Consider the following 14775-nt stretch of genomic DNA (forward strand, 5'->3'; position numbering starts at 1 on the left):
GAGATAGCTGAGTTCAGACTCTATTTCAAAGTATGTACTACACTATTATAAAGAAGGCTTAGCTTCTTAGAGGAAGCTACTGAATGGCTTAGTCTGTTTTGTCCTTGTCCTTGAATGTCTGCATCAGAATGAGAAGAGAGGTCTATTAGTTTCTTAGGGCTGCCATAAACCATGGACTAGGTAGCTTAAAACAACAGAAATTAATTCTCTCACGGACAGATCTAGGGGATAGAAGTGTGAAATCAAGGTGTTGGCAGGGCTGCACTCTTTCCTATGGCTCTAAGAGGAGGATCCTTCTTGCAACTTCTAGTGGCTCCTAGTGTTCCTTGGCTTGTGGACACATCACTGAAACCTCTGCCCCTGTCTTCACTTGGCCCTCTCTCCAGTATCTCTGTGTCTGAAATCTCCACTTTCTCTCTCTTTGAAGGACATCAGCAGTCACTAGAGTTCGGGTGCACCCTGGCAATCCAAGATAATTTCATCTCAAAATCATTACTTTAATTGCATCTGAAAAGACCCTTATTCCAAATGAATTCCCATTCTGAGGTTCTGGATGCTCGTATCCAGACATCATTCACACCACTACAAGTGGTGACTGCTATTTAGCACCAGAGAGGCAGCTTATGATAGGCACCTTGAGATTGAGATAGGGAGGAATAAGTAAAAAGAGACAGTAAGCATGTCTTAATATACATGAGTATATTAATACCAATAAGTAAGGATGTAATGGTTAACTCTAGATACGGGCACTCTGATAGGAGGCCTGGCATGTGAAACTATTAGTTAAAATTCTTGCTTTGGTGAAATAAGAACAGAAAGGCCAAAAAGGTGAATAGTCTTCCAAGCAGTAAACATTTCCTGATGAGTAGATGTTATTGTAAAGCACCATATGAAGGTAACTTCAGGGGTTGCCTTAGGGTAAGGAAATCTTTTGCCATTATTATAAGGCTCTGTTTCTGTAATCCTATCTCTCAGCTCAGTTGGAGAGAAAGAGGAGACAGGGTTGAAATCTCTCTGCTCACTTTGATATTTCCGTGGTTTTGGTCTTCAGGTTATCGTAAAGCCCCAGTTTCCATTTACCAAGCCTACAATCCTGACTGATGAGTCTGAATTTCCAGTTGGGACATCTCTGAATTATGAATGCTTCCTTGGGCATTTTGAGAATATATTCTCTATCACCTGCTTAGAAAACTTGGTCTGGTCAATTGCCAATATATTTATAGGCATGAGTAACCCCTTCCTGGGAGCCAATTCATGTATATTAAAGAATCTGTGAGATCTAATTTAATTTGTTTAAATTTTGAAGGTGAGATATCTAAGTTTGCCCAAGGTATTTACATGGAGGGTGGACTTGTAAGTCATCCCTTCTTATCTCCTGGCATTTCTACACCTTGACTAGATATTCATTTCATGGGAATGGCTCTCACAAGAGAAATTGGAGGAATTTTTTCCATTCACTGGGGGTTCCCCTTGGTGGCTAAAACTGTAAAATGAGTAAAACAGGGGCACAGGAAAATTATGTAGGTCACAGTGAATTGTGCTTGGCTAACTAAAATAGGAGGAAAATCCCAAATATAAGGCCTTTGATTTAGGGTGATAGGGTGGAAAACAATTATTTAACCACAAATAACCTTTATTGGAAGATGTACAGTGGTCTTTTTAAAAGCAGGTGCCCTGTGGCTACTTGTATGATAAGTTTTTCTCAGAGTTTTGTCAATTCTGTGGAACAATCAGAAGTATACAGGCAGTTCATTATGCTACACTCCAGTCTGAATCTTAAAAACAAGTATAAATTGAACTGTACACCTCATTCTGAATTCTGCTTCTTTTCTGTAGGGAAATCATGTGGAAAACCTCCAGAACCCTTCAATGGCATGGTGCATATAAACACAGATACCCAGTTTGGATCAACAGTTAATTATTATTGTAATGAAGGGTGAGTTGGGAGCACTACCTTGGGAATGTGAGTACAGAACAGCAAGGCCAACCTTCCACCCAGACTTAGATATGCAAACCAGACTATTGACATATGTACTTTAACAAGTAAGCAATAAGACTTTTGGGTAAAGATGGTAGCTTGGACAACATAGGCATATGACCAAGGAATCTAAAAAAGGCACAATCTGTACTTGTATAATAAACTAAGGGAGGGCACCATGTTCCTGCTGAAGGTAGTATATGAGAAACCCAGTGAGATATTCACTGGATAAAAAGGACCAGCCTGCCAAATAAATAAAAGGAAAAATGCTAGTTGAACCATACAAACATCCTTAACAGGTCAGCAGCCGGAGTATAGCTGATTAGAGGACAGTGGGACAGGAATTGGGAGGGTAAATATTAAATGTAACAGCAGTTCTGGGAAATGTAAGTGTTAAAGTGCACACAGAGTGGGGACCTTAAGGGAGTTCTTGCTCTTGACTTTTCCCTGGGATGGGGAAACGTGCTAGGAGCCATTGCCTCAACTTACAGGGAGCAATTAAAGAATGTGTACTAATTTTCAGTTGGCACAATAACTTAGAGGGAAAAAAGATATCTATATTAAATCTTCCTGCAAAAACTGTCCCTAGTCATTGAACCCATCCTATTCTACCCAAGCTATTGTACCTATGATCCAGCAAGTTTAAACTAGGATGAATCAATATTAGCCTCTTCTCACTTTGTCTGAGCTTGGGAGACTTAAAACCTTCCCATATACTCTCATCACCAGTGTCTTCTCACCTCTTCTCGGGAATAAGTCTAAAGCTCTCTTTGGTGAGCAAACCAAAACATCATTGAATATAAGATACAGCAATTGAAAATAAAAAGACCAATTTAAGAAATCAGAGAAAATATTCCTCTATAAATCAGAGTATTACAGTAAACATGGGAATAAATTATAAAACAGGTTATTAGAAATCTCTCATGTGTTTGGTAACATAGAATCTATGAAACTATGAAAGGCATTTATAAGATTTAATGATCTGATATTAGGAAAATTTACGTATGGATAAAACACATAGAAATCTAAAAAACAGCAATAATCAGGAGATTGAATCCAGGAAAAAAACAAAGAGATCATTAGAAAATAAGATTAAATTCTCCAGAATTAATCCAGGCCAAAGCTGGAAATTATACACACATTGTCTCAGACACACATATAGATATGAGAAAAATAAAAGAAAGAAGAAAAAAGTGAAGCATTAATTAGCACATAATGGAAGATAGCTTCTCAGATCAGAATAAAAAAGACTAGATAGTTTGAATCTTTAAGGCTTACTAAACAAATGCAGGGTTAATGGTAAGAGGCATTGGCCCTATATGAAGGAAATTTATGAAATTCAGATACTGAATGAAAATACCACAACTATCCAAAGACAGAATAATCAGAAAAAGAAAAATTTCATATTGACATCAAAAGTCTCTTCCACACACTAAATAGCATAAATTAGTGTTTGAGAAAAAATATTGTGCCATAAAATATCTGTGTTCAGCCAAGCTATCATTTATCTACAAGGCACAGATGTACAGTCTTACATGAGTAAGAACCCAAAACACATACCAATTAGATATACTTCCTCAAAAGAGAATAATTCTCTCACAGAAATATGAGTAAATTTTTAAAAGAAGAAATCAAAGAAATAGTAGTGAGTCACAAAACTAAACATTTAAAAATTTTTATTTTTAATATGGTTGTAAAACTAAATATAATGGCAGAACTAATTCTTAAAAGAGAACTCATGTATGAAAAGAAGTATAATAAACTTGATATAAAATAATAGATTTTTATCACAACAACTAGGAAGTTGATGGTACAGTAAAAATTATATATATATGCTTAATTTATAATACATAGAGGATAAGTACATATTCTTGACATGATAAATAAAGAGAAGATATTATTCCATACTAGTATGAAATCAAAATATATAAATTCAAAATCACAAGGACAATCAAAAAAGCAAAACCACTTTGGTCCATATGACAAAAGAGGGTTAAGAAAAGGAAGAAAAAGGAAACTTTCTCTCTCTCTTGCTGGAAACAGAATCAGCAGAGCAAGAATGGAGCTGGTCTTGTACAGCACTGAGTTCCAACCTGGGGAATTGATAAATAAAGAAAAGGAAAAGAAGACTATAAGCAAGATAAAATGTGTAAGTTATTACAGTAACTGTGAATGGTTTAAATTACCCTTTTGAAGAACAATGCCTTCTAAATATAGTCAATAAAAACTTCAAGCTACATGATAATTAAAAGACACATTTCTAAAATAAAATAATAGAAAAATTCCACTTATAATGTTCTCAAACAATAAAATCCTTAGATATAACATAAATTTAATTAATGAGACATAAGACTTATACACTGAATACTATAAAACACTGCTGAAAGAAATTAAAGAAGACAATAAGTGGAAATACATTCATATTCATGGATTTGAAGACAACATTGGTAAGATGAAAGTGATATGCAGATTCAATGCAATCCCTACAAAAATTCTAACAGTATTTTTTGCAGAAACAGAAAACCATCCTAAATATTGCATGGAATTCAGGGGACCCAGAACACCTAAACAACCTTCAAAAGAACAAAGTTGGTTGACTCACACTTTTTATTTCAGAACTTGCTACAAAGCTGCAGTCATTAAAACAGTATGTTATTGACATAAAGTTAGACACACAGGCCAATCAAGTAGGTGATAGCCCAGAGATAAAGTTGCATATTTATGGTCAACTGATTTTTAACAGGGGTCCCAAGACCACTCATTGGGGAAAGAACTGCTCTTCAACAATGATCCTGGGAAAACTGTATATTCACATGCAAAACAATGAAGCAAAACTATATACGAAATTAAATCAAAATGGATCAAAGACCTGAAGTTAAAAGTTAAAATTATAAAACTCTTAGTGGAGTTTTATAATAATATCTTCATGACCTTGGATTTGGCAATAGTTTCTTAAATATGACACTGAAAGTACAGGCAACCAAAGAAGACATAGACAAATAGGGTTTCAATAAGATTAAGAACATTTTTGAATCAAGACACTATCTAAGTCCATTCAGCTTACTATAACAAAATATCACAGGCTAGGTAGCTCATAAACAACAGAACTTCATTTCTCACCATTCCAGGGACTGCAAGCCTGGGATCTTCCAGTTGCATTGGCAGGGTCAACAAAGGTCCTCTTCTAGGTGTATGCTTCTCATTTGTCTTCACATGGTTGAGGGGTTAGGGATCTCTGTGGGGTCTTTTTTATAAGAGCATTACTCCTATTCACGAGGGCTTCACCTTTATGACATACCTCCCAAAGGCCCTACCTATTAATGCCACTGCTCTTGGAGGTTAGGATTTCAACATATGAATTTTGGGGAGACATAAGCCTTTAGACCATAACATACACCATAAAGACAGTGAAAAGACAGCCCATAGAATGAGAAAAAAATATTTGAAAATCATATATCTGGCAGAGTTAAAGATACAGAATATGTAAAGAACTCTACAACTCATCAGGAAAAAGACTACCCAATTTAAAAAAACAGTACCCAATTTGAATAGACACTCCAAAGAAGGTATACAAATGGCCAATAAACACATAAAAATGCTAAACATTATTAATCATTAGATAAATGCAAATAAAACCCATTCACACCACTTAGGATGACTTTAATAATAATTTTTAGTAAACAGAAAATAAAAAGTGTTGGTGAGAATGTGGAGAAACTGGAGTCCTTGTAGATTGCTGGTGAGAATGTAAAATGGTGCAGCCACTGCAGAAATTGTAACTATTTTGCAGGATTCAGAAAGACTTAATTAGATTTTATATTCAGTGATCTGGATGGATGGTCATGATGTGATAGTGACTTAGAAAACAATTTGTAAAGTTTGTTCTCAATTTGAAGAAATAATGACAAATTTTGAGGAGATACTCTGTATGCATGTATATGTTTGAATGTGCTTGGAAAAAGTGGGGTTATCTGAAATTCATGGTATTCTAAGCAAAAACATATTGTAATTTTTTGTTGTTAAATCCTGAAAAGAAATAAATTAAATAAATAGCTAAGAAGCAGATGTTAATCTGGACAAATGAAGTGTAGATTGTTTTGACAAAGGGATGAAAAACTTTTTTTGTCAAGAGCCAAGTAGTAAATACTTTCAGCTTTGTGAGCCATATAATCTCTGTTATAACTACTCACCTCTGCAGTTGCAGTGGGACAGCAGCCCTAGACAGTACGTGAATGCATGTGTGACTGAGTTCTAATAAGACTTCATTTACACATACAGGCTACAGGATATGTGGGGCCTGCAGAACTCAAGTTGGAGAACCTATGGTTAAATGAAAAAGGATTATTTTTCCTCAATTTCTGCTATTATTCCAAGTCAAGGAGGTTCTAAAAAGAAGCAAAAAGATAAATTAATGAAATAATAATAGTTGAAAACTTCAGACTGGATAAGCAAAGGTACAAAAGATAAGACATGGATGGATGAGGCTGGTTTGGTACATGTGTGTTGAACTTTTTACCTTACAGAGAATGCAAACTCTTTCTAGGAACCATTTATAAGAGCTGATAGCATATCACTCCACAGGGTGTATATCAATAAATTTGAACATAGGAGAAACTAAAACAGCTATATACTCTTGTTATAATAAAAATAACACTAGGAATTAATGACAAAATAATAAATAAAAATTCAAGTTTTGGATCTTGGTCAAAGAGAAAATTAAAACAGACATTGCAGATTACATATCGAATAACAATAAGGAATGATTATTGAGTGCATGAGCCCCAAGAACTCTTCTAGTGCTTTACATGAATTAACTTAATCTTGAAAATGACTCTTTGAAGTGAATGTTACACATTTTACAGAAGAGAGAAATCAAAACAGAGAGATGAACTAATTTTCCCAAACTCATGGGGCAGAGGTTATGGTTAGAATTTGAACATTGCCAGCCTGCCTCAACAGCCTGTATTGGTAAACCTTACATTATTCAGCCTCTTCATCATGAATTGTGATGCCAATACCACTCATGAAAATTCCTGGAATGCTGATGCCAAAACGGTCCTTAGAGGAATAGTCAATGCTTTTGTTATCTGGCAAAGACTTTTTTCAAATAAATGAACAAAACATTTTACCTAAGAATTTTTAAATAACTAAAACATGAACATATAAAAGAAGCTGGACTAAGAAATTAATAATAAAAGAAAAAGGGAAACAATAGAAACGATAAGCAAAAACCTCAGTTGTTTCGTTAATGTGGCCAATTAAACAAACAGAACTTAACCAAATGTAATTTCACAAAATAACAAACTTACAAGTAAACATGAGTGAGAAAGGAGTTATCACCATAGATATTGAAGGAATTAAATGCTTAATAAAAATATTATATCCTCTCTATCCTATTGAAATTGAAAACATCCATGAAGTGTGCCATTTTGTAGGAAAAATTCAATTTCTGGGATGTGCTTAAAAATACGTAAATAGAGATAAACCTGTATTCATTTGAATCTCTGTTGTCAGTCTTTTCAGATATATATCTGGGGTTGGAATTGCTAGACCATATATTAATTATATGTTTAACATTTTGAGGAATCGCCAAATTGTTTTCTATAGCGGCTGCACCAGCCACTATAGAAATTTTACACTTCTACCAGCAATTATATGTTCCATTTTCTCCACATTGTCACCAACACTTTTATTTTCCATTTAAAAACAATTTATTATTATAGCCATCCTGAATGGTCTGAAGTGAGTTTGACTTGCATTTCCCTAATGATTAGTAATGATTAGTATCTTTTCATGTTTATAAGACATTTGTATATCTTCTTTAGAAAAATGTCCATTCAAGCCCATTTTTCAATTGGATTGTTTCTCTTTTTGTTGTTTTGTTATAGGAGATTTTTTTATATTCTGAATGTTAAACCCTTTTCAGATAAATAATTTCCAAATATTTTATTTTATTCTGTGGGTTATCTTTTCACTCTCTTGGTAGTGTCTTTGATGTAGACTGGGGCTGCAGTTATCTGAAGGACTGATGGGGCTGAGAAATCTGAGAATGTTTGGAGAGGTGGTAAGGGCAGATGGGAGTCTGTACAAATGTAGAATTGATACTTGTGTCCAATTTAACCAGCTCTTCCTTCTAAAGGTAGCTAAGCCCAGTTGACATCTGGGTTACCTGTGTATTTTTAGGTAAAAAAGCTAGAAGGATTCATATCAAAATATTAACTACTATGAGTGGTGCTATCTTGGGTGGTGCTATTTTTGATCTTTGGGTTATTCACGACTTCCAAGTATGTCTACAATGAATATATGCTAATTTGTATAAGCCAATAAAATTCAGTTTTAAAAGTCTCTTTTTTTGAAAAAAAAAAAAAAGAGGACTTCTGCAAAATCATCTGTGAGCTACTTTTAGTAATTTGCAGCCTACTGAAATGTCTCCCTAGATTCTTTCACTGCTAAATAGTTCAAAGTACATGAACAAATAGGAAAAGATACGCCCTTGATTCTCCCATCCCTGACCTTACTTAATGCGCTCTCTAATGCCTTGGCACGCTTCTCCACAGTGTGTATGATGCTTACAGGGAAAGGAATCTCATGGCTCTTCTTGAATAACGATTTAGATTCATGACTACACAGATTTCTAATGCCCAGAGGTGCTAAGTGGTCTCCAATAAAAGAGATTCATAGATGAGAAATCTGTTCAGGAAAAAATTATTACATAATTATTACTGTAGCATACTCGTGTCTTAAAATACATTCAAAAGTATTCACTGCTTTTTACAGTCATACAGAGGCTGGAACCTGCTTCACATTTTTCTTTCAAAGCTCTAGTTTAGTCACAGTGATCACATTAAGAGCAGCCTTTATAAAGTCAAAAGTTAGAGGATACCCATGACTTTGTGCTCCTAAGGCAACTTTTAAATGTATGATGGGAGACAGGCAGAAGGAAACACACATGTAGTGCAGGGATTATTATTCTCTTCCCTTACTAAAGTCATTCTCAAAATGTTTGCAGACTTTTTGAAGATTAAATATTTGTTGGCACACAAAAGATTTTAGAACATAACTAATAAAAAACAAGGTAACAATCAGTAAAATTTAATCACTACCTAAATATAAAGTCATTTACTGTGTCTACCAAAATATTCACTGTCATTGCTCTACCAAAATGGTTCCCACCATCTTTTTGTTACTGTTTTGGGAAGAGCTGGTATACCAGTTAAGGTTAGATTAAGTTATAAAGGACAGAAAAAAAATAAAATAACAGGAGTTTAAACAAGATAGCAGTTTACTTCTCTCTCAGGTTAAGAATGATGGGCAGCCCAGGGCTCATATGGTGGCTCCATGACCCACGGAAACTTGGGGTCCTTCCATCAGAGAGTCCATCTCAATTCATGGTCCAAACTCCATTCAGCAAAGAGGAGAAATGAAGGGAGGGAACGCTTAACCCTATAAAGACACTTTCCAGACACTCCACTTACATCCCTCAAGCCAGAACATAGTCACGTGGCTGTTAAGGGAAGCTAAAAAATGAAGTCTTTACTGAATGTGGCCAATAGCCCAGTTAAAAATATAGGGTCCTGTTACTAATGAAGAAGAAGATAGTATATACCGGAGATTCCAGTATTCTCTGCTACAAATGGGTACTGCCCTGATCACATGTCTTAGGTAATCAAGAGGTAAATTTCTTAGCTGTTCCAGTAACTACCTCACTGTTATATAAGTGCATTATATCCATGACCTTTTACTTTATCAAGTTTAGCACTGCTGTACACTGGAACACATGAATAGCTTGGCTGAATATCTTCTGCAACATTTCTCACAGTAAGAATAGAGATATAATAAATATGAGGGATATATGTATAAATACAGCTGATTCACTTTGTTGTACAGCAAAAACTGGCACAATAGTGTAAAGCAATTATACTCCAATAAAAAGCTTAAAAAATGATGATGAAAAGTTTCAAATTTTGTGGCCTACTATGAATGATTTTGTGACACAGTGGGTGAGTACCCCTGCTTTCTACATTAAAGGGTAAAAATGGTTAGCTGTTTCCTCTGGCTCTCATTTACTAAATCTTCAGGGTAAAGCCATCATTCTTTCCTTCACTCAATAGATATTTTTGAGCACTCCGTGCTTAAGAGTCTCTAGGCGAGGTGCTAAAGAGTATATATACTTCAATAAGCCACCTTCCCTCCTAATCAAGAACTTATAATTTCTTGGATGAAAATACAGATGGATAAAATAATTCTGAGGTACCTTTAAGACAAGTACAGAAATATCCCATGATTAATAATGGGAATATTGCAGTGAATTGTGAGGGGACTACGAATGGAGATGGACTAAAGAGGTAAGAATTTTAGCTTGCCCTGAAGAATAAAGACTAACTTGTAGGTGGAAAGGGGACTTTCTTCCTTGAGGTGTCTTGTGTTTTATTCTGTCCTATAACTTGTAACATCCTCCTGCAATTATTTCTTCATAGTGACTTAAGTGGGAAATATGTGTAGAGTATAATCATTTTTCATTCTTTGCTTCTAGGTATCAACTCATTGGTTCCCCTTCTGCTACTTGTCTCCTCTCAGGCATTGATGTCACTTGGGATAAGGAGGCACCTATTTGTAAGAGTGAGTTGAAGTATTTTTCCCATGATTCCCTCCATTTGATCCTTATCTATCCCTGGAATTATGAAGAAGGAATAGAATCCTGCTTGCACAGAGTAGTCTCTCAGATATTTGAAACTTGGAGTCATGTGCTGCATGGTCCTCCTGGTTTTTCTTTACTTTAGGAGGTAATTTATCTGAAATTGTGGACTTAAACTCAGGTGAAATTGCCCCACTTTCTTACTTTGATAGCAAACTCTTTCAGTATAATGATCACTCTCCTTAGTGAATAAACTTAAAAGACGTTAAAGAAAATTAATTTTGTCTCTACAACCTCTTAATATCACATTATAAGTCCAGGAAGTAGATTACTCCCTTCCTTATCATTCTTACACTGAAGTATAAGAGATCTTACAATCCTTAGCAATTTTCCCAAGCCTCTGGTTATTCTGCTCTTTATTCTTCCTTCAAATTCTTCCAAGCTCATGCCCTAGTTGTATTTGTTCTTGATTAGTTGGCCATCCATCTTTCCAATGGAACATTGTAAAGTGAACCTCCAAAACTTTGAGAAACACAGAAGAATGATTGCAAATTGGTGAAGTATTAAAGCTGTGAAGAAATCAGTATCACATGCAGAATTGATGGTAGTAAAAGTGGGCATGAACCTCTGGAAGGCTAATGAGAAATATATACTAAAGCCTTAAATGCAAATACCTTTTGACCTAGCAATTCCATTTCCCAGAATTTATCTCAAGAAAATAATCATCGTGGAATTTTCCCATGATTTTCGTCCAAACACACTCAATGCGACAATATTTATGATAGTGGAAAATGTTAGAAATCATGGTTTGTAAATAGGTGATAGAAGAAATAAGGATTATTAAAAATGGGTATGATTGGGGGGCAATGAATTGGGAGATTGGGATACCAAATTGTACTCTCTAAATATAAGCAGTTTATTGTATGTTAACTGTATCTCAGTAAAAGTTCTTTAAAAAATGCGTATGATAAGTTTTTAAGAAAGGTAAAAATTATAACATGAAAAATTAGAGATTGAGATGCCACATCCAAGTGGCAATAGATAGTATATTTATATATCTATATCCCTGAATATTATCCAGCCACCAAATATGATACTGTAGAAAATATATCCATAGGCACACATGCATGTACACACACATATCTGAAACAATATACATTAAATTATTAAGAATATTTATTTTTGGACCATTATCATTTTTTTGTTTGTCCACATTTTATAAATTTCCTACAATGAATGTGTTCATTGTATTCACAGATATTCCGCAAAAGAAAATAACATTGGCTTTTTGATAACCAAAGAATGAATGAGAAACTATAAATGGTGCCTTCTTTACTTGTCAAAAATATTAAATTCTCTGAAAAAATTCAAATTAGCAAGGTATTATCATTTACTATATAAAATTTTCTAGGTCTGGCACCTTTTGTAGGGGGTTATCTTTAATGAAAAATGTTCCCACTTCTACTATATGTATAGGTCAATAAACATTTAACTGAGTCAGTATTGGTCATGTGTGTACATGTGAATATTCACTGACATCAGTATATTTTAAATTACTATGTTGTGATAGAACATAGTAGTCATTTATCATTTTATTACCCCAATTCTGTGATTATTTCATAGTCTTACCTTTCATATTTTCTTTTCTACCTTTTCTTGAAATATTGAAAGATAATTGACATATAACTGTGTAAATTTAAGATATACATTCATATATTGTTCACTTTATGGAATTATCCTTTCTTTTTAGTAGTTAGAATAATTAGTTGCTAGTCTCTCAGCAAATTTTATGATTACAGTGCAATGTTGCTGTCTATATTCACTGATCTGTGCATTATATCTCCAGGACATATCTACTACTTTTCATAAGTTTATACTCTTAGACAACATCTGTCCTGTCCTCCCATCCCCCCATCCCCTGGTAACCACCATTTTATTCTTTTTTTACAACTTGGCTTTTTTACATTTTACATATAAGTGATATCATACAGTTCCTGTCTTCCTTTGTCTGACTTACCTCACTTAGCATAATGTGTAAAATTTCATCCATGTTGTCACAAATGACAGGATGTTCTCCTTTTTATAATATTTCATTGTGTATGTAGCACATTTTCTTTGTCCATTCATCTATTGATGGATACCTAGGTTGTTTCCATGTCTTTGCTATTATAACTAATGCTGTAATGAACATGGGCGTGCATATACCTTTTTGAGTTAGTGTTTTATTTTTTTTTGAATATATACTCAGAGGCTGAATTCCTGGATCTATTTTTAAGATTTTTTAGGAACCTCCATATGTTTTCCATAGTGGCCACACCAGTTTACATTCCTACCACTTGTGTACAAGTGTTCCCTTTTCTCCATATCCTCACCACCACTAGTTATCTCTTGTCTTCTTGATGGCAGCCATTTTAACAAAAGTGAGGTGATAACTCATTGTGTTTTTAATTTGCATTTCCCTGATGCTTAGTGAGGTTGAGCATATTTTTTTGTCCCTGTTGACCATTTGTATGTCTTCTGAAAAATTTGATTGTGCTCGTTTTTCAGTCAGGTTTTTTGGATTATTTTGTTATTGAGTTGTATGAGTTTTTTATATACTAAACACCTTATCCAATATGTGGTTTGCAAAAAATTTCTCCCATTCTGTAGGTTTCCTTTTATTTTTTTATTTATTTATTTTTTAAGAACTTTTATTGAGATACAGTTAACAGACAATAAACAGCATATATTTAGAGTGTACAATTTGGTATCCCAATTTCCGAATTCGTCCCTCCCAACCCTTCCCGCTTTCCCCACTTGGTGTCCATGTGTTTGTTCTCTACATCTGTGTCTCTATTTCGTCCTTTCTTGTGTCTTGTAACATTTTTTATTTTAAAGTCTATTTTCTCTGATATGAGTATTGCTACTCCAGCTTTCTTTTGATTTTCACTTGCATAGAATATCTTTTTCCATCCCCTCACTTTCAGTCTGTATGTGTCCCTAGATCTGAAGTGGGTCTCTTGGAGACAGCATATATATGGGTCTTGTTTTTGTATCCATTCAGCCAGTCTGTGTCTTTTGGTTGGGGCATTTCATCCATTTACATTCAAGGTAATTATCAATATGTATGTTCCTATTACCATTTTCTGAATTGTTTTGTTTTTGTTTTTGTAGGTCCTTTTCTTCTCTTATGTTTCCCGCTTAGAGAAGTTCCTTTAGCATTTGTCGTAGGGCTGGTTTGGTGGTGCTGAATTCTCTTAGCTGTTGCTTGTCTGTAAAGCTTTTGATTTCTCCGTCAAATATGAATGAAATCCTTGCTGGGTAGAGTATTCTTGGTTGTAGGTTCTTCTCTTTCATCACTTGAAATATATCATGCCACTCCCTTCTGGCTTGCAGAAATTCTGCTGAGAAATCAGCTGTTACCCTTATGGGAGTTCCCTTGTATGTTATTTGTCTTTTTTTTCCCTTGTTGCTTTTAATAACTTTTCTCTGTCTTTAATTTTTGTCAATTTGGCTACTATATGTCTTGGCGTATTTCTCCTTGGGTTTATCCTGCCTGGGACTCTCTGCACTTCCTGGACTTAGGTAGCTATTTCCTTTCCCATGTTAGGGAAGTTTGCAACTGTAATCTCTTCCAATATTTTCTCGGGTCTTTTATCTCTCTCTTCTCCTTCTGGGACCCCTATAATGTAAATGTTGGTGCGTTTAACATTGTCCCAGAGGTATCTTGGGCTGTCTTCAGTTCTTCTCATTCTTTTTTCCTTATTCTTTTCTGCATCAGTGATTTTCACCATTCTGTCTTCCAGATCACTTATTTGCCCTTCTGCCTCAGTTAATCTGCTATTGGTTCCTTCTAGTGTATTTTTCATTTCCGTTATTGTGTTGCATATCTCTGTTTGTTTGCTCTTTAATTCTTCTAGGTCTTTGGTAAACTTTTCGATCTTTGCATCCAGTCTTTTTTCAAAGTCCTGGATCATCTTCACCATCATTATTCTGAATTCTTTTTCTGGAAGGGTGCCTATCTCCTCTTCATTTAGTTGTTTTCCTGGGGTTTTATCCTGTCCCTTCATCTGGTACAAAGTCCTCTGCTTTTTCATTTTCTCTGTCTTTCTGTGGCTGTGGTTTTCAGTTCCACAAGATGAAATACTGCTGATACTGCTTGATACTGCTGTCTGCCCTCTTG

General features: G+C 34.8%; 1 protein-coding gene across 1 annotated transcript in view; it reads left to right on the forward strand.

The window, feature by feature from the left end:
• Window positions 1-14775, forward strand: part of CR1 (complement C3b/C4b receptor 1 (Knops blood group)) — a 131561-nt gene that overhangs the window by 54408 nt on the left and 62378 nt on the right. Inside the window, exons 18-20 of the mRNA XM_057727207.1 lie at window positions 1052-1229; window positions 1837-1936; window positions 10512-10597. Of these exons, the coding sequence (XP_057583190.1) occupies window positions 1052-1229; window positions 1837-1936; window positions 10512-10597 (364 nt within the window). The remainder of the gene's footprint in view (window positions 1-1051; window positions 1230-1836; window positions 1937-10511; window positions 10598-14775) is intronic.

The sequence above is a fragment of the Hippopotamus amphibius genome, chromosome 3, assembly GCF_030028045.1.
Source record: "Hippopotamus amphibius kiboko isolate mHipAmp2 chromosome 3, mHipAmp2.hap2, whole genome shotgun sequence".
In the NCBI taxonomy this organism is placed as follows: domain Eukaryota; kingdom Metazoa; phylum Chordata; class Mammalia; order Artiodactyla; family Hippopotamidae; genus Hippopotamus; species Hippopotamus amphibius.